The sequence below is a fragment of the Scyliorhinus canicula genome, chromosome 20 (genome assembly GCF_902713615.1).
Source record: "Scyliorhinus canicula chromosome 20, sScyCan1.1, whole genome shotgun sequence".
NCBI lineage: Eukaryota > Metazoa > Chordata > Chondrichthyes > Carcharhiniformes > Scyliorhinidae > Scyliorhinus > Scyliorhinus canicula.
This window is the reverse complement of record NC_052165.1, coordinates 11,949,099-11,969,826: the sequence shown is the minus strand read 5'-3', so window position 1 is coordinate 11,969,826 and position 20,728 is coordinate 11,949,099. Positions and strand designations below refer to the sequence as shown.

Below are 20,728 nucleotides of genomic sequence, written 5' to 3'. Positions count from 1 at the left end.
CGTTGTATGCCGATGACCTGTTACTGTATGTGGCGGACCCGGTGGGAGGGATGCCGGGGGTGATGGAGCTGCTAGCTGAGTTTGGGACCTTTTCAGGTTATAAACTAAATTTAGGCAAGAGTGAGGTGTTTGTGGTGCACCCTGGAGACCAGGAGGAAGGAATTGGTAGGCTCCCGCTTAGGCGGGCAGGGGAGAGTTTTAGGTACCTGGGGGTTCAGGTGGCCAGGGACTGGGGGACTCTTCACAAACATAACTTCACCAGACTTGTAGATCAAATGGAGGAGGAGTTCAAGAGGTGGGACATGCTGCCATTGTCGTTGGCGGGGAGGGTGAAGTCCGTCAAAATGACGGTGCTTCCGAGGTTCTTGTTCCTCTTTCAATGCCTGCCCACCTTTATCCCCAGGGCCTTCTTTAGGAGAGTGACTAGCAGTATCTTGAGCTTTGTGTGGGCACATGGGACTCCGAGAGTGAAGAGGGTTTTCCTGGAGCAAGCGAGGGATAGAGGCGGGCTGGCGCTGCCCAACCTTTTGGGGTACTATCGGGCGGCCAATGTGTCAATGGTGCGTAAATGGGTGATGGCGGGGGTTGGGGCGGCGTGGAAAAGAATGGAGATGGCATCATGTAGAGGTACGAGCCTGGGTGCCATGGTAACGGTGCCGTTGCCGCTCTCCCCTAAGAGGTTTACCACGAGCTCGATGATGGCGGCAACCCTAACAATCTGGGGACAGCGGAGACGGCATAGGGGGGAAACAGGGGGCTCGATGGAGGCTCCACTGGGTGGCAATCATCGGTTCATCCCAGGGAACAAGGGTGGGGGTTTAGGGGGTGGAAAGGGTGGGCATCAGTAAATTGAGGGACCTGTTTATTGGCGGGAGGTTTGCGGGCCTGGGGGAACTGGAAGATAAATTTGGGCTTCCCCAAGGGAACATGTTCAGATACTTGCAGGTAAAGGCGTTTGCTAGGCGAGAGAGAGAGAGGGACAGAGAGAGAGGATGAGTGACAGAGAGAGAGAGAGAGAGAGAGAGAGAGAGAGAGAGAGAGAGAGAGAGAGAGGAGAGTGACAGAGAGACGGAGAGAGAGGAATGAGTGACAGAGAGAGAGAGAGAGAGAGAGAGAGAGAGAGAGAGAGAGAGAGAGAGAGAGAGAAAGAGAGTGACAGAGAGAGAGAAGAGTTTCCCTCGCGGGGGACGATGAACAGAGTGCTTTCGGGGATGTGGGTCGGAGAGGGGGAGGTGTCTGACATTTATAAGGTAATGCAGGAGGAGTCGTCAGTGGAGGAGCTGAAGGCTAAATGGGAGGGGGAACTTGGGGAGCAGATAGAGGACAGGACTTGGGCGGATGCCTTGGAGAGAGTCAACTCTTCCTCTTCATGTGCGAGGCTTAGACTCATCCAATTTAAGGTGCGGCACCGGGTCCACATGTCCGGGACTAGGATGAGTAGGTTCTTTGGGGGTGAGGACAGGTGCACCAGGTGTTCGGGGAGTCCAGCGAATCATGCCTATATGTTCTGGGCATGTCCGGCACTGGAAGAATTCTGGAAGGGGGTGGCGGGGACGGTGTCGAGGGTGGTTGGATCCAGGGTCAAACCAGGGTGGGGACTCGGGATTTTTGGAGTAGCGGTGGAGCCGTGAGTGCAGGAGGCGAAAGAGGCCGGTGGTCTGGCCTTTGCGTCCCTAGTAGCCCGGCTGAGGATCTTGCTACAGTGGAAGGATGCGAGGCCCCCGAGTGTGGAGACCTGGGTCAATGACATGGCGGGATTTATAAAGTTGGAAAGGGTTAAATTTGCCCTGAGATGATCAGGCTTTTGGGAAAGGCGGAGGTCTTTAAGCGAAACCCTTAATAAAGGCTTAAAATTTATAGAAACAATTCAATAGATGAATACAATTCTTATTGTGAATATTTTAGATATGTTTTTACTTTTGACACTAAAAAATTCAATTGCGGAAAAAAAGGCCAAGTGACGAATCTTGAGAGAATTACAATCCCAGTAATCAGAGTCACAAGTTGCACAGGAATTTTTCATTATTGCGGACGCAAAAATTTATTATAATAAAACAGGTATGGCCAGAGGCCCTTCCACTTTGTTCTAATCTATACTGTTGATCCCATTACCTTAAGAAACCAAATCCACTTCTGGTTATTTCTTCATCCAAAATGTTCTTAACTCCTCTCAAATGTGTGTGTGTGTGTGTGTGTGTGTCCCCCTCCAGAAAGAATCAACTCACAGCAGAAATGCCCAGTCCATTTGCCACAGTTATTTAAAAGTCAGGAACAAGAGATGAGGATTTATTTCTTATTTTTATTCAACCGTGAGTATAAATTAATCTGCACCTTGCATATATTGCAGTTTTAAAATTTAAAATAGTTACAAATTGGGAGGGAATTTCAAATTGTCGCGCTGTGGTTCGGACTCTCCGTGGAAAGCGAAACTCTGGCTACGCCAGAGATCTCTAACCACTGAAACGGAAGAATATTCTGTTCTATTCCAAGATTTTTCTGAGATTCTGAAACTCATTTTCAAACAAAGAAAAGTACAACACAGGAACCTTCGGCCCTCCAAGCATGTGCCGACCATGCTGCCCGTCTAAACTAAAATCTTCCGGAGGTCCATATCCCTCTATTCCCATCCTATTCATGTATTTGTGAAGTTGCCCCTTAAACGTCACTATCGTCCCTGCTTCCACCACCTCCTCCAGCAGCGAGTTCCAGGCACCCACGACCCTCTGTGTAACACACTTGCCTCGTACATCTTCTCTAAACCTCGCCCCTCGCACCTTAAACCTATGCCCCTTAGTAATTGATCCCTTTACCCTGGGAAAATGACTCTGACTATCCACTCTGTCTACGCCCCTCATAATTTTATAGACCTCTATCAGGTCGCCCCTCAACCTCCGTCGTTCCAGTGAGAACAAACCCACGTTTATTCAACCTCTCCTCACAGCTGATGCCCTCCATACCAGGCAACATTCTGGTAAATCTCTTCTGCACCCTCTCTAAAGCCTCTAGTAGTGTGGCGACCAGAATTGAACACTATACTCCAAGTGTTCTCCAAGTTATTTTAAGTCATAAATTCAGCACATCTGCAGTTACAAAGGTGTGTAACAATTTCTAAGCCTTAAATGCAAACAGACACTGTATTTTGAAAATACTGCCAATATTCTTTCGAGGAAAAGGTCTCAAAAAGGTGCAAAATGAGCACACGAGTTCCAGTTAATACGAATCAACTGCCTGTCATTTTAATGCCATAACTGAGTGAAAGGCATCAGCTGAGCCAGCCTGAAAATGCTTTGACATCAATGATGCTTTGAGATCACACTGGGTCAAACCACATCCAAAAGGGGGGGAAAGGTGGTTTCAATTGCAAAGCATTTGGCTTTCATTTCCCTCCAAAGTTACAGATGTTGAATTGGTACTACAATGTCTTGAGAACAAAAATGAGAAAATAATGGTTCATGGTGTCGACTAGGTTGATGAAGTTGAAAAGCTTTTGATTATTGCCATTATTTTATATAGGAATGTAAAAAAATGAAACTTGACAGAATAGTTGAATGATCTGTGTGTGAAATGGAAGATGCCAAATGAAGATAAGAAGAGCACTTGGTTTCCATTGTTTGTTTTAAATGAGTCTGTTCCTATTGGGCCAATAAAAACATACCATTTGACCAAGTCAAAAGGGTTAAACTCATAAAACTGACTGGTCTAGATGTCGGAGACAGCTGTCAAGTTGCTTTTGGCACTGAAGCATGATTGATGTTTGTGAGTTTTGTGTTGAAATCGGCTTTTCATGAAGTAATTTTCCATCATCACACTGTCATTTTTTTTAAGTTTGACTCCACAATATTATTGCCATTTCTTTCTGGAGGATATGTTCCCCCTTTAGGTTTTGAAAAAAAGTCAATATTTTTCTAATTTCACCAGTTTACATTTCAATTCCTGCATTAGCAATGCTTTTTTGACCTATTTGATCCAAATTTAACTTGATGAGGGCAGAGATTGGAAACTACAAATTCCCACAAGCCCCAGGGGTTTGCACAGATCGGAAGTAGATGGTGCATGCAGAGTCCAACATTTGGAGTTCCTCGGACTAGAAACAGGTTCTCAGAAGGTCTGCATGTAAAGGAAAATTAGGCAAAAACCCCCACTCATGTAACCGAGGATTGGGGCACCATGCCCGAGGAATCCCAGACATCGGACAAGGAGAGTTCCCAGAGAAAGAGAGAGAACCAGGGAAGGAGCCATTGGGAAGAAGAGACCACCAGGAAGAGGAGCACAGAAAGGGGCTCCAAGTAGTGAAAGTGCTGCGTTCAGCAGGATTCAAGTAACGAGGGGCTAGGGGAAACCCGGATGATGGGAAGGCAGCAGAACGTTGGTAGTTCTGTGCTGCGGGGTCACCGGGGCAAAGGTATTCCTTTGTAGTGCTCTGCTCGGCACGGCTGAAGAGCTCAAATTGTGTTTGGTAGTTGGTCCTGGAGTGCAGACACCAGAATCCAGGGGAACAGAGTCTCAGGAGACAAAATTTAGACTCTGCAAGGTGAACCGTTGTTGAAGCAATTTGAGGTGGAGCGATGTTTGGAAAAAATTCCAAGGCTAGATCTTTAGAAATGAGGAGTGAAGATTTGCAACTCTTCATAAGGGAGACATAGTTTTAACAAGATTGCAGAACTCAGTGAATACTCGCTGAGAAATCCATGGCATCTGTCTTGGTCGCAATTGCAACTTAAATGTGTAGTGAAGGTGTTTGTCTCTTAATTCATATGTACCACATGTTAATCCTTAACGTCAGTGTTTAGGAATGATATTGTAAATTTTTTAACTTTTCTCACTTAGTATAGTAACATTTATTTTGCTTGTTCAGAAACCAGGGAATCTTGTGGCTTTATTCTCTTAGCAAATGTCTTCGATCTCAAACTTGGTCCACTTGAAACACAAAGTTATTGGTCTCTAACTGGATCGTACTAAAAACCTGGGGGTTCTGGTCCAGGATCATATTCAATCATTTGAAAACTCAAAAAATAAATATCTTACTTTTATAATAATCACACCAACACTGGGAAAGCAAAGGAGGAATTAAACTTCCAAATTGTCAATCAAATAGAAGTCACAAAGAACTCACTCCTTCTGCACAGGTTTCCTGATAAGATTATTGAAAGAATTGATGCAAAATTAATATATGACAACCGGAGTTCAAAACCTTCAATGGCTGATTTATTCCCCGTATGGACAACCATCTCATATTTAACTGGTGTGACTCCTACTTCATTCTCTATAATATGCATGCAGATTGTGTTGTGTACTCATGAACCATTAGGACCTGGTTCGAAACAGCCTATTCTATAGCAGGGAAAACTCAGCAGATCCGGCAGCAATCGTGGAGAAAGAAACAGAGTTAGCGTTTCGAGTCCAATGAGACTTCTTCAGAACAGTTACGAAGAAGTCTCAGATTGGTCTTGAAATGCTAATTCAGCTTCTCTCTTCACGGATGCTGCTGGGGCTGCTGCGTTTTTCCATCACTTCCTGATTTTATTCCAGATCTCCCCGCATCTGCACTATTTGGCATCGCTTGCCTAGAAGGTTCCACGTACGACTCTTCCAGCCACCGGAGAGGGTAAAGAGTTCCATGTCATCAGTAGGCTGGATTCAAAATGTAGTGTTAGAAATAACCAATGTCACCATTTAGTTGTCAAGGGCCATTAAAAAAAAATCAGCTGGTGTAGACTTTAGGGCAAGAGGCTATAGAGAACACTTTCAAATTTGGTACTAAAAGAGTGTGGGAGAAGACGTGAAACATCGGTAGGTTGGAGACCCAGTACAATGTAGGAAGCAACTAGTTAGCTGTTTGTCATGGACAAATAAGCAAAGAAGATGATACATGCCGTAATTGCATCTCAGTTTAAAACTAGCCTGAAACGTTAGAAATGGCAATCCATACAGTTATCTGATAACTGGGTGAAAGGGATGTGGGTCATGGACAGTGGTTACATGAGGTTCTGGGATGAACTGCCCACTGAAAATAGCTATTTTAAATCCAGTATCTTTGGTTGTCGCTTACCATTTGCCTAGGACACAATTCAGAAGACACAGGCAGATTCTTAGAATCCCACTGCTTCAGTTTGAAATGACCCACAAGATCAAGAAGCAACTTCTTACTGAAACTAATAAAAGATAAAAGTAAAGTCGCCATGGTCCCAGATGACCATAGGCTGCTTTTTCCCTTTGAAGGGGCGAGATGTCTGGTGGTGGTTTAATCTGAGGATTACCACACCCCAGGCGAGGGGCAAGGTGGAGCCTTCATGAATAACCTCACTGCAACCAATAGCTGCTCACTCGAAGAAGAAAAAGAACAAATGGATTCTCATTGGCAATAATTCAAGTTACCGGTACTCCATACAAATATGGCTTGTATTATTCAGAATTATATTAGGGGCTGGTTTAGCTCACTGGGCTAAATCGCTGGCTTTTAAAGCAGACCAAGCAGGCCAGCAGCACGGTTCGATACCCGTACCAGCCTCCCCGGACACGCGCCGGAATGTGGCGACTAGGGGCTTTTCACAGTAACTTCATTGAAGCCGACTCGTGACAATAAGCGATTTTCATTTCATTTTTCAGAAGTACTGTTTATGAAGTCATGGGTTTAGTAGAAGTTATGGCATCTGAACTTGCCCCTGTGTTTGCAAATTCACTTCCTCAACAAGCCCAACATTACAAGATGAGCTTCAGCACAAATGTTAGTTATCGAATAGGTTAGAAACCTCCTTATTTGTTCTTCATTGCTTTTTGAAAAAGATGGAACAGATTCCAATATTTGTACAAAGTTGCTTCACTCCCAAAGTCCCTTATAGAGATGCAAAATTAAATAATGCAATTGAATAACCCATGGAATCTTAGGACAACTCATTTACCTGACTATGGGCCCGTACTGATGAGGAGAATGTTGAGTAACTGGCAAGGGATGAGTGTATGAGGTAACTTCTTACCACTGTTGTCATCTTAGGATCGTGTGGCGGCAATATCTGTCATAGCTTCATGCCTAAAATAACTATATCTAAATACATGAACATTACCAGTCTGAATTAGTGTTCATTCTCCATATGAGCAATAGTCGTCATCCCATTTAGCTGCTCTGTACCCACTTAGTCTCCTGTCTCCCAAACAGCTTTGATGGGATTCCTTTAATTAGATGAAAGCACCGCATGGTGAAGTGCCAAGCCATATCATTAAGGATCCAGATTCAAATTAATATTAGTTAGGGTGATGGTATGGTGTCAACAAATGGCAGTGTGCACAGGCGAGGAAGGAGTAAAGGAAAAATAATATCACAAGCAATTGCTATCCAGCAATTGTTGTTAGAAAGTGGAATTGTTCGGATGCCTCAATCAGAATAGGATCAGGCTTAGATCTGGGGCAGGATTCTCCGACCCAATCGCCCATGGCCGGCGTCAATCCCGCCCCCGCCGTGTCTCGAATTCTCGAATTCTCCACCCAAGATTCGGCGGGGGCAGGAATTGCGCCAGGCCCCCCCGCGGCGATTCTCCGGCCCGCAATGGCCCGAAGTCCGCCGCTGACAAGCCTCTTCCGCTGACGTTGATTAAACCACCTACCTTACCGGTAGGATTGGTGGCGCGGGCGGGTGCCGGGGTCCTGGGAGGCGGGGCGGGGCGATCTGACCCCGGGGGGGTGCCCCTATGATGGCCTGGCCCATGATCGGGGCCCACCGATCGGCCGGCGGGCCTGTGCCGTGGGGGCACTCGTTTTCTTCTGCCTTCGTCATGGTCTTCACCATGGCGGAGGCGGAAGAGACCCCCTCCCCTGCAAGGGGCAATTTAGAGTGGCCAATCCACCTACTCTGCACATTTTTGGGTTGTGGGGGCGAAACCCACGCAGACACGGGGAGAATGTGCAAACTCCACACGGACAGTGACCCAGAGCCGGGATCGAACCTGGGACCTCAGTGCCGTGAGGCGGTTGTGCTAACCACTAGGCCACCGTGCTGCCCTGGCCATGTTAAAATTACCCGTCAATGTCCAAGGATGTCAGATTAGGTGGGGTTACGGCGATAGGAACATAGGAATTACGAGCAGAGGTAGAGCAGAATTTGTATGGCTCATCCTCCAGTACCCCCTGGGACGCCCCTCCTCATACTCCTCAAACAAGGCCGCATGTCTCTCTTCTTCCTCCAGCATGTCACCCCGCTGCTGAGCCAGGTTGTGGAAGGCACAGCACACCACCACAGGGGGGAGGGGGGCAATCAAAACCGCATTTTGAGCAGTCTGCGTCAGCACAGGTGGCAGCATGCGCCTCGCTATATCAGGTGCCTGCATTGGTCTCCGGCTTCCGCAAAGGGGTCATCAGCCAGGACCTCAATGGCCCTTATTCCCCCAAGGGCAAACCTGTCATCCTGGGCTGGTCCTCGAAGACGCCGGGGATCTCCCACTGACCCATGATGTAGCTGTCGTGCATGCTCTCGGGAAGCGTGCGCACACGTGCAAGATCCAGAGGTGGTGGTCGCCCACAAGTTGAACATTCAGGGAGTGGAACCCCTTCCTGTTAATGAAGGGTGCTCCCTGATGCCCCGGTGCGCGCAAGGTGACATGCATGCCATCAATTACCCCCTGGACCTGGGGTGTCCGGCTATGGTGGAGAATCCTGTTGCCTGGGCACCTTGATGGTCCAGCTCAAAGTTTATATAGTCAGCTGCCTGGACATACAAGGCATCAATGTCGGCACAAGTCCCCGCTCAAGCCTTGAAACGAACTGGTCCATCTGAGGACCCTTGAATCCCCCAATCCTCCCTCACCATTACGTTTCCCACCTACTATCAGAGTGCCATCCACTGAGCAGTTGTGCTGGGGGACCACGCCCTGCACACTCGCCCCCGGCTACAACAGGAGCATCTAGACCCAAGACCCCAGACCCTTGTAGGCAACATTAGGGGGACTGAGCTCAGGTACCCTTCCTGATCCGCGCACACACCCTCTGGTTGTGGGGATATCGCCAGTGCTGAGGCCCAGCGCTTGACTGCTGCCTCCGAGGTGTTGATGCTCCCAGGGTTCAGGCAAAGTGTCCATGCCTCATAGATTGTTTGGAATGCTATGCATTAAAACTTATCTGAGACATGGCACGTGTACCCATGAGAATGCACTCGCGTAAAATTTTATTGGCAAAATCTGTCAACATTAATAAAGCGTCGAAAATCAACCATGTAACATTTCACATATCACACTAACCATTGATCATTATGCGCCCCCCCTGTATCTTAGAACCAACTGTCCTTCTTTCAGGCTACAGAAAAAGGAAACAGCAGCAGAAGCCTCCAGGCATTTGCAACTACAAGCAGGAGCAAGCAGCAAATGCAACCTGCAGCACAACTGCATAATCTGTTTGTTAAACAGTCAACAGTAAAAAAGATTTGAAAATCAACTACGTAACATCCCACATATCACACTAACCAGTAAACAAGAAAACATCACCGTTCCATATTGGTACCAATACAATGATACGTCCCCTCATTTTCACAAACAAAATAAACACATGGTATCACCCGTCGCTGGTTCCTCAACAGAAATGGAGGATAAGCCTGAGGATTTGTTAGTATACCCAGAGCTCTGCCGTAGAAATGTTCAGTCCATCAATGTGTTGTTCCATATATCAGTGCCATTCTCCGTCCAGGAGCCGTAGCTGTGCAGGCCCCTCCCACACGGCTCAATCTCACCAGAACCAAATCCTGACATCCACATATTCCACTGGTGCCCAAGGTGCAGGTGAATATCCTTGACTTCCAGCGTGTTTAACCCGTGGTGACGTGCCAGTTACACACAGAACTCATCGCTCCAGCAACAAAAGCATCAGCGACCTGCAAAAGCAATCCTTCAATGGCATCATCAGGTGGTCGCACATAAGGTCACACAGCGTCTTCTTGCTTCAAACCAAATTGCCTTCTGGGCTCATAGTATGAGTTCAGGATCCAAGCATCTTAGAAAAGTTTGTCCTTTTTTCTGGCTACAGAAAAGGAAGGAAACAGCAACAGCAGCCTCCAGGCATCTGCAGCCACCAGCAGGAGCAAGCAGCAAACACAAACTGCAACTATGAAGTGCTCACATAAATAATCACTTCCTTATTAGCAATAGCCTTGGGCTGTGCAGCCAGAGGCTGCTGCCAGTCAAAGGGAGTTGAAGTGATCACCATATAACCACGAACAGGGCTCTGCCCTGGATGTGTCTGTGCTGGTGGACAGACAAGCAGCAGCTGTAGTTGCCCCTGTTATGGGTATGCACAATTCGGGGGATAACCTGTGGGACCTGCAGGTGCTGAGCCCCTCAACCGTCCGCCCTCCCTTCCCCAGGGGCGACCCCCGACAGGTGGTGCCCATCCCCTCCCTCCGTCCTAGCCTGTCCCATCCAGGGGGCTACCCCAACCACCATGAGCACTGGGGCAGCAGCTCAATGCTTCTGAGCGGCATGTCAGAAAATAAAGATGGCTACTGACCTCCTCCGATCCCCTCAGCAGTCATCGTGATAGGTTCCCGTTTTAAGTAGGAGTGCATGAGTGCTAAACGGCGCCTGCATGACCTCTCGCTAGGAGCCAGTTAGTTCCCGGGAAGATGTTAGACAGAGGTTCCATCTCGTTAACGAGATTGAGATTACCCTTAATTGGCGACAATTAGTGTCTCCCACGTCTGGCTGGGATCCGGAACCCGAAAATGGGAGAGGGCCAGTTAGATGGCTGCCTAGTCGGGACCCGATTTCCGCCTCTCCCACGATTTAACTGGCGGGCACGGGTCCGCAATGGGTATACAACGTGGCTGTTAAATCGCATCCAATATGTTCTCAAGAAAGAGTTAGACAAAGCTCTTGGGGCTCAAGGGATCAAAGGATATGGACGGGGGGGGGGGGGGTAGAAAGAGTGCGAACAGGTTACTGAGTTGAATGTTCAGCCATGATCACAATGAATGGTGAAGCAGGCTTGAAGGGCCGAATGGCCTACTCCTGCTCCTATTTTTCTCAGACATTAAACTGAGGCTGTGCATTCGCTCCTAGGTGGGTGTAAAAGATTCTATGCCGCTACTCGCAGAGTCGGCAGTTCTGCTGGTGTCCTGGATGATATTTATCCGTCAACTGATCCCTAAACATAGATTGTATGCTCACATATCTCATTACTGTTTGTCGGGCCTCGCTGTGCTCAATTGGGCTGTCACATTCCCTACATTACCACAATGACTACACTTCAGAAGTATTTCATTAGCTGTAAAGCGCTTCGGGATATCCAGAGGTCATGAAAGGTGCTTTATAAATACAATTTCCTCTCGTCACCAACTTCAGAGGAGGAAAGAATGTCACAGATTTTTTTAAAAACTTTTCAAAGTACTTCAAACTCAATCTATAGAGCAAAACAGCGAAAGGGATACAACTTTACTAGTTTCATCATTATTTTAATTACAGCTTAAACTCCCCAAACTAAGAGTGCAGAACAAAGCTTCGCAAAGCTGCTCCTGGTATTTTTCATCTCATTTCTGGCTTAAAACGCACCATTATTGAAACGGACTTTCTCTTCTTCCCAGCACAAAGGTAGGCGCTGAGGAAGTCAGCTTATTAAAATAAAGATCTTTCTTGCACCTTACTTGTATTCTAACACTGGATATCAATTTTGAAACTGCACTTTTGGACCTCTGTACCTTGCCCCAGGCTTCCTCTCAGTTATGAAGACATAAACAAAAATTGCCGCAAAGGTCAGCAGACAGTACAAGCAAGATATCAAATTGAAACATGTCCTCGACTTCTACCTACACAATGATGGAAAAGTAGCAATGATTGCAAGGCGCTGCAACTTGAATTATTTTCCACGGATCTAAACAAATTATGGGGCAAGCAGACATTTTTCCATTTGAAATAATGAGACGAAGAGTACTTACTGATAAGACAATTAAAAATTAAACAAAATGGTTGGGAATGTGGTTTGAGTTCTTATAGAAAATAACGTAAAGGTAATACAGCCAGGTATGTTGGTGTAAGTCCATGCGTTTTACCTTTAAAGTTATACTTTTGACATATTACTGATCTATAAATGCACTTATAACAAAGGCTCAAAATCAATCTTCAAAGATCCCCATTTAATATAGCAACAGGAGCAAAGAGTGCCGACTTATTAGTGTTATTAAAAATCTTCCACAGTGCAATCAATCATAGAGATGACCCTCATGAGATCCACGGGGACACCCCAATTGATTTCCACATGGGACTCGTGGAATGCGAGGATGGGTGGAGGCCCATCAGCTGGGGTTAGGAAAATTCGCCTCAGGAAAGCCAGCAGGACTAGGACCAGGATGATTGGTTGTCCTGGTTGGGACCATTGGACTATAAGCCTTGTTGCGACCCCGGCTTTTGTTGTTGGATGAAAGTCTGTTTGAATTTACATTCTCCAGCCTCCTGAGCTTAGAGAGAGATATTCATATTGTTGCAGTAGTTCTCAATTTCAGGATTGTGTAATTCATGTCACTAGTCCCCATATGCATAGTGAGGGGAATTTTTTTTTCTTTAAAATTTTCTTTGATGGTTTTCTCCCCTCCTAAGCTGATGATGTTGACTCTTGGCTCACTTATAATTCTGCAGGTACCGCGTTGTGCTTCCTAGCAGCTGAACAGCGGCCATCGCTACTGTCCATTGAAAATATCTGGTGTCCAGACATACCCTTTCAAAATAATAATCAGACGCAGGATGGTTGGTCGATTTGTCCCTCCTTGGGCTCTGGGGCTAACTGTAGCATCCAGTCACCATGCTTGTTGAGAGGGACTGAACCTGGGACTTGTCTGATTTATGAAAGCCAGCTACTGTGTAAATTCTCTCTGCTGAGCTATCAGAGGGAACGCTTTTAAAATGCTCATTATGGGAAGAGCATAAAAATCACAACCTAAATGTTAAAGCTGAGCAGCCTCAGTGGCTCCTGCAATGTGGTGCTGAGCTATAAAACCGGCAAGATACAAATTTAAACTCCCAATCTTGATGGTGGGAAATCGATAATTGTCTTCACCATTTCTATATTGAGCCAAAGTTGGAAATCTGAAAGGATGCTACCCCTGATCATTATCCTATTGGAAAGTGCATTGCAGATGGTTTTTGGGGTGAGGAGAGAATGGTGTTCATTTGCATATCCACGCAGTCAAAAAGCCTGCCAACCCTCGGGGGCGGGTTTTCACGGAGTCTTTCCGACTCCACGGGCCTTTAGAAATCGTGAGTGGATCTCCGATGGAGAAGTCCCACCCCCATTTCCAACAGATCCAACTTTTGCCTGTGTGGAAAAAGGGACAGGGCGTGATTCATACTGGAGGGAAAGTCAAATTCAGCAGGTTCATTTGCACTTTGCGCTGAGTTCAAAGAGACTCCACTTTGGCTGTTGCAAGGGCCTCAATCCACTGTGTGGGAGCTGTGAATTAAACACTGTTAAAGGGTAGAAAAGGTGTGTACAACAGTAAGGACCAGAAGGTTTTTAAATCTTCTGTTCTTTAAACTTAAACAAAAGACTGAAGCTGTCACTGAGAGTTTTTTTTTATTTCTGCTGGACTGCTTTGAGTGACAGGCCATCTGTTGAAGTTTACGGTAGCAGCTGGCCAGTTTCAAGAGTTCTTTGTTAAAATTTCCCCAAAGGCTGTGGTTGAATTGGCTGAGTTTCAAACGCTACCATTATCTCAGCAGGGGGTTCCAAGTTCACAGTTTGATCAACTGTTTACAGAATTTGTTATCTTTGATGTGGTGTCTGAACAGAAGGTTATTTGTTTTTATAACATATTAACCTCTTGAGGGGATTTAAAAGGATTCTATGAATGGGAGATAGTGTGTCTGAGTGAGAAATTTATTAGATTGTTAGAAGTTTATCTTTTCTCATCTCTCATCTCCAGATGGCTCCTGCCCATGACATATGTTGGGTGAGTGTCTATGGAGGTGAAAAGGAGGATCCGATGGGCCACAGAGGATGTTTTGGGGCCCTTCCTATCAGCTATAGGGGGGGGACTTAAGTTGGCACGATGTTGACATGGAAGGCATTACAGGCCACAGGATATGCGTGTGAGGGGTGAAGGTTAGAGTACCAAGCAACTTCTGAAACAACTGGGACCTGCCCTCCCACAGCAAAAATGCCACCCTTCATGGTACTGAAGGTGGGTCAGGAAATGTCATGACGCAAGGTCCCCTCTCCAACCCCTCCCGCCAGAGAACATTCAGCCCTTACTTTCTAACATACTAGAGCTGACTTTTGAGCAAGAGATGGGAGGATTGCTGACACACAGGGCAAAGTACACCAACACGAATCACTGCCTTCAACAATGAAAAGGGTGAAAATAATACAGCAAAGTGCTATGTCTTTCCATGATTTCTTATAAATTGCTCTGTATCAGGGGCAATGCAGAAATACCTCATTTAACAGCACCAATAAACTCAGACATCCTGACAGCCAATTATATGCACATTGCATAAAGTTAACACAAGAAGTATAATTTGACTGCATGTTTCTTAAACTAAGAGGGATTTTCTGTTATACCATTGTTGGAGAACATAGTCTTAGTGCGTTCACAATATATATATATATTTTAAAATCATAGTTCAAGTTAAAGCTTTCACAATCAAAATGCAGAAGCATCGATAACATTCTTTGGCAGATCTTGTTTCATGGCTGGTTATTTAAATCGGTATTAATCAGGTATGTACCTGCTCCGACGCTGAAATCAATATAAGACAGCAATCATATCTCACCAGGGAGAAAAACAGAAGTTGCATATCCTTCGTAACATCCTGCTTAATTTCCCAAGTGGCCCACATTACCTCTTTATTGTTTTACAAAGAGGGCTCCTTGAGATTTTTTTAGCAACATGTTTGTAAACAAGCCTGGCCAACGTGCAAAAATAATTTACTATCACATCAATAGGTAGCCATTACTCATCTCACAACCCCTCCTTTTCACTCCACCTACCTCAATCCCACCCTCATCCCTGGACTTGTTTTCAATAAAATGTTCCATGGGGAAAGCTGATTTCTCAGGGGCCTCTATTATGTAATGCCTTCTTACTGGAATTTACCCAGGAGACAATGGCCAGAGTAGTATTTTCGATAGCTGTAAGAAAAATATAGCTGTAAGAAGTTAATATCACGTTTTGTATTTAGCACTGTCGCTGCCATTTTAGGTATCCTTTTCCAATCAATTTTCCTATCATCGCTCGTCTCCTCTCCTGAAACTGTTGACTCTTTGTTTGGGTACAGTTCCATCAACTCCCCTGATCCTCCAGAATCTCACCCAAGTGGCCATTATCTTTTATGAGCCTTGGCAGAGTGTGTCAGGCCGCTATTGACTGCAAGGAATATTGCAGTTGACTGAGCCCATCCAATTCTCTCTTCATATCTAGACGCATGCACAGGTAACTAAATGGTAACCACGAGAGTAAATCCTGGTTTATTTTTGCTCCGTTACTCAAGTGGCTGAAGCAATTGTGATGCCTATGCTTCAGTTGAAGCTCACTCAGTCACGGGGCATTCATGATTTTAATCCTCATCACCATATTCTTAAGTTGATAAACAGAATCCATGTCATTTCTAATATGCGCTCCTCCCTTTTAAGAGCAAGAGGCATAGGATTGATTTCTCACTATTGCATCCAATAATTCTGTACCTAATCTACAATGAATATTCTACACCACAAACATGGGCATTTACAGAAATTAAGCAGTAATGTGTCCTCAGTTTAACTTAAATATTCTCAGCACTTAACGGGGCAATCTTTTTCACTATGATCCTCATGAAAATAAAAATTGGAGAACACCTATCAATGGCTACTTTATCCCAATGACAGTGCAAGTATTTGTATCATAGCCCATTGCGCCGTAAGTCACTTGAATAGCCTACGGTTAGAGTGATTGTTCAGTCCACCCGAGGTAAAGCAACTATTGGCTCAACTGCCTAAATTCAATCTACTTAATTACATGAAATTCCACAAACAGATTAGCTTCCGACTATTTTAATAATTACCCTTGGGTCTGTTGCTCCGGGTTGGAGCAGATAAAAATCGCAAATCATAAACCTCAAAAATGCTGCCATCCAAATCAAAGAAAATGCTCCTCTTTGTTTCGCAAACTTGCACTATACTACCTTACATTCTTTCAGAAGCAACTCAAGTGCCAAAGTGGAAATAACATGCCACGCCATGGATATGTACGAGGCACCACTTTACGTGAGGAAAAGGTAAATCCATCAGTTAAGTATGAAAGTAGGACAATTCGTTGATTTAGAGTCAGTTTCATTCTATTTTTGTTAAAAAACAGACCGAATGAAAAGCCTATAAACACCCAATAAACTAGGTACTGCTTCCTTCCATGCAGACATCAGGCAAGAATTATATACAGAATTATTTGTAGAACCGACATTTTTATTAGCATTCGTGTTGTTTGAAAAGGAATACGGCAGATTCCTATTTGGGCAACAAAAGATTAAATCCGGAGCTGTCAGTCCCCGGAACCATGTCGGAACCATACTGTGCAGAAACGGACACAATTTTAGTGCTTTAAGTAGGGTTCTCGTTACATGACATTAAATATGTGGGGATTCTCACCCTTTTTCTCAGAGAAGCAGGAAGAACTCTTTATGTTTCCTGCAAGTCTGGAAAAATGGAAGTTAATGGTGGGATAACGAAATGCATTAAAAGCTCATCAGGACCAGAAGTGAAAGTAACTAATTGAAAACTGCCATTTTGTCACATTGCTCCCACACTCCTTAAAGAGTGAAAGTGTGAAGCCAATATAAACGTTTCTGCCACCCTCCCAATTCATTTCGGCTGTCACAATTAAAAAGGTTAAAAAATTATTACCATGCCACAATAATATCCCACCTCACGGGACGAGCACAATATTTTTGCCTTGAACAATATCTAAAATGCTATTTTGTGTGGCAACTAATCCCATTTTATTTTGAATATGAGCCACATTGCCGATAAGCAGCTCTCCTCCTGCGTAGAAAAAGCTAGGGCCATTTAACACCCACGGACTTAATCAAAAACCCATAGTTAGTATGCCAGCTTGCAGGAGATATCAATTTTCAGCCATCACAATCTGGTTACCACAGTAGCAAGCGACATCGGCAAACACAAGGGTGCACCGGGCAAGCTGTAGACAGCTTTATCAAACAAGGGAGCGCTGTAAATAACAGTTCGCTTCGTGATAACAGGACCTTTCCAAGCTTCACGCAAACAACGGTGTTCTTTCAAGTCGGGCAAGCTCACAGTAGCACACACACACATTCATTTGCCAGCTGCTCAACTGATTCTATGCGACTCAATGCTGTAGCATCTTGTGAAACAGACAACTATGGCACCAGAGCATTCAGGACCTGTGCACACAATGTCTCGATCGTCTGTCAATGGCAACAACTACAGTAAAAATAATAGGTGGAGGGGAGGGGGTGGTGCAGTCTCCCCATTTCTCGGCCACCCCTCAGTTACTTCTCTGATGAAAATATAATTATTTATGGGCACAGTTATCCGATCTCACAAGGAGCCTTTAGGGTTTTTCAACTTCAAGAACTTGACTACTCAGCCCTGTCATTAGGCCTCGGATTTTACAACAAAACGTATTTTGATAAATTCACTGTATAATTTATGATTAACGAGTAGATTCAATGCAGTGCACCTCTGTAACAAAGTCAGCCATTCCACTCCCTGCCCTGTGATTTATTGATTTTTGCCAGAAAGGCCTTAATTTTATTATTTTGTGCAACACAACCACATTTGCTGTCAATACATTTTGTATAAAATCATCACAAAAACCCAGAACGCTATTCTCTCAGATTTTGCAAAAGACAGATAGAGTGACACGAATCTTCCCAGATCTGATTGACACTGCATGAATTCTGCTCTAGGAGAAGCTGTGGATTCATTGTTTGAAAGCTCCCAGTCTGCATTCTCTGCATTAAAACAAAGCTTTGGCACGATGCTTAAAGATGCCTACTAATCATCGTCGGACTGATGCAGTACTGTACTTACGTGAAGACTCTGTGCCGAACATGGCTGGTTCAGATGCTGCAAAAAAAAGGATGAGGCAGCTACACAGCAGGGGTCATGAGAATAGACAATGCAGCCCAGGCTCTGCGGCTGCCAGCTGCCTTGTTCCAGCCTGAAAGCTGATACAGCACACAGCAGCCCTCAATAAAATGCTGTTTATACTTCTCCCACAAGCGAAAGCCAAAAGCTTCGGCTGGAAATTCAGCAAAAACGAAAGACCAAGTACTCTCCTTGTCTTGCTGCAGTGAGTCTGAATGAAGAGCTGAGCCCAGGCACTGCGATGCACAGAACAGCTCAGAGTAAGACAATAGCACAGGCTGCATACATTGAGTGACGTCAAAGGCACTTACTGCAAAGACTGATTCCTGCTAACCGGGACCAGCATCAGAAAGAGAATGAATGGAAGATGGGATTTAAGAGAGAGATTGTTACAACATCCAAAGACTATATTTTCTTCTCTGGGACCACATACACCACCGGAAAACACTTCTGTTTTGCATCTCATCAAAGTCATAAAATAATTAACTTGCAAGAAAATTGTAGGTGTTGTGCAGGATCCACTACAATTGCACGGTGTGAAGGTGTCAGCATCACAAAAACTCCCTTGTTATTTTTAAAGTAGACCTTCTCATCAATTCTGCAAAATACAGGTAAAATGGATCAGTGTTTCTCTGTTAAGGCACCGAAAGAAATACACCGAAAGAAATTACCAAAAGTAATCAGAGATTTCTAAATAAATGTCATGAACAAAATGAAAAATAATTTTGGACAAAATTAGTGAGCTACTATTTACTTTTTAAATTTAGAGTACCCAATTATTTTTCTTTTCCAATTAAGGGGCAATTTAGCGTGGCCAATACACCTAACCAGCACATCTTTGGGCTGTGGGGGCGAAACCCACACATGGGGAGAATGTGCAAACTCCACATGGACAGTGACCCAGGGCCGAGATTCGAACCTGGGTCCTCAGCGCTGTAGTTCCCGTGCTAAACACTGCGCCACCATGCCGCCTCCCCAGTGATCAATTATTAATGTGTGGCTGAAGAACATAATGGTGGGTAGCTGACACTAAAATTCTTAAGGGAACATCGTGTGACAAATATAGGCAGCTTTTTTGAAGAAGTAGCAAACGGAATACAGAAAGGATATTTGGTAAATGCAGCAAATATGGGCTGCATATTAGGCGGTTGTGCGGATAGCTCGCTCCACCCGGAGGCGAGGTCAGTCGGAAGCCAATTTGCTCCACGCTAGCCTGTTCTGCAGCCAGGCTAGCTTGCCTGCCAGAGGAATTTGCACCCCTCATTGGGGAGGCCGCCCGGCCCAAGGGAGCTGCCGGCTAGCAGCCCCAGTAGTCCCTGCAGTGCCAAGAGCTATGTAGTGGCCACTGCCAGGACTGCAATATGTCCCAAAAGGATGGCCCAATGGATACCAGAATAAGGTACGTCCAGGGTACTGAATGGGAGGGTTCAGACGGTTTGGGGAAGAGTTCGGGTGGTGGATTTTTGCAAGCAGGCAGGTAGGAAGAGAGGGTATCCCCCCCCCCCCCACCAAAAAAATAGTAGCCCCTGCAGGCAGTGAGAAAGACCCCACTGTAAGCGCCCAAAACGAGACTCAGGGCACGATCCTCTGGAAAGCTGCGGCCGGTGAAAGCCGGGAGACCGTGCTCCTGGGCTCGCAACGCCTCGCGAGATTCAACATAACCTCATGAAACATTGCAAAGGGAATCCCGCCCACAATGGGCAGGGTCACCTTTCAGCAAATCGGCATATTAGAGCGAGATAGTAAGCCTTACTACCCGAGGCTTTGGGATTCAATCCGATGTGACACAGGAGGCACGGAAACGACATTCTCTCAGTGCACCTATGTGAACACGATACCACTACCAACTTGACACACTGCTCACAAACCGCAAGCCCATCACTCACCCATCAGCAATCTCTAGCAATCAGGGCTTAATACGTAACATTCAGATAATCCAGTTCACCCTCATATACTTAACCAGTGCTGCATGCTTCAATGCCAAATCGTGCAGCCGCCACATACATTCAGCTATTCAGCCAAGACAGGCAGATCAATCACACACATTGCAACATAATCATTGGAACCTTCCCTAAAACCTGCAGGCTAAGGTGGCCCATAATAAGAAGGAACAACGAGGACCATCATTGGGCAGGGATCGCCTGACAGCCTTAGAGGTGATGGTGCTCTGAATTATTGGCATGGCAGTGATCGTGGCAAGGGGCGTTAGTGAAACCATCCAAATTGATGTTGTGCTCCTTTTTTGAAACAAATTTATTCATGGGGACTTGAATGTCGCTGGCTAGGTCAGCATTTATTGCCCATCCCCAAGTGCCGTTCAGAAGATGGTGCTGAGCTGCTTACTTGATCCGTGGCAGCCCATGTGATGTAGGTACAACCACAGTGCTGTTAGGAAGAAGGTTCTAGGATTTTGACAGTAAAAGAATGCTGACATAGTTCCAAGTCGGGATGGTGAGTGGCTTGGAGGGGAACTTCCAGGTGTTGATGGTGTTCCCATATGCCTGCTATCCTTGTCCTTCTTCCTGGTAGTATAGAAACATAGAAAATAGGAGGAGTCGGCTATTCGGCCCTTTGAACCTACTCTGCCATTCAGTAGGATCATGGCTGATCCTCTATCTTAATGACACACTCCCCCCATACTCCTTGATGCTTATGAAGTCTAGAA

The 20,728-nt window shown here is 45.4% G+C and overlaps 1 protein-coding gene across 9 annotated transcripts in view; it reads right to left on the bottom strand.

The window, feature by feature from the left end:
- Positions 1-20,728, bottom strand: part of LOC119954680 (suppressor of tumorigenicity 7 protein homolog) — a 207,832-nt gene that overhangs the window by 124,038 nt on the left and 63,066 nt on the right. Inside the window, exon 2 of one of the 9 annotated variants that reach the window (XM_038780146.1) lies at positions 18,007-18,042. The exons of 6 other annotated variants lie outside the window; for them this stretch is intronic. In XM_038780146.1, coding sequence (XP_038636074.1) covers positions 18,007-18,042 — 36 coding nt within the window. Of the gene's footprint in view, positions 1-18,006; positions 18,333-20,728 lie in introns of those variants that run through there. 2 more of the 9 variants (XM_038780143.1, XM_038780144.1) reach the window with 2 other exon arrangements.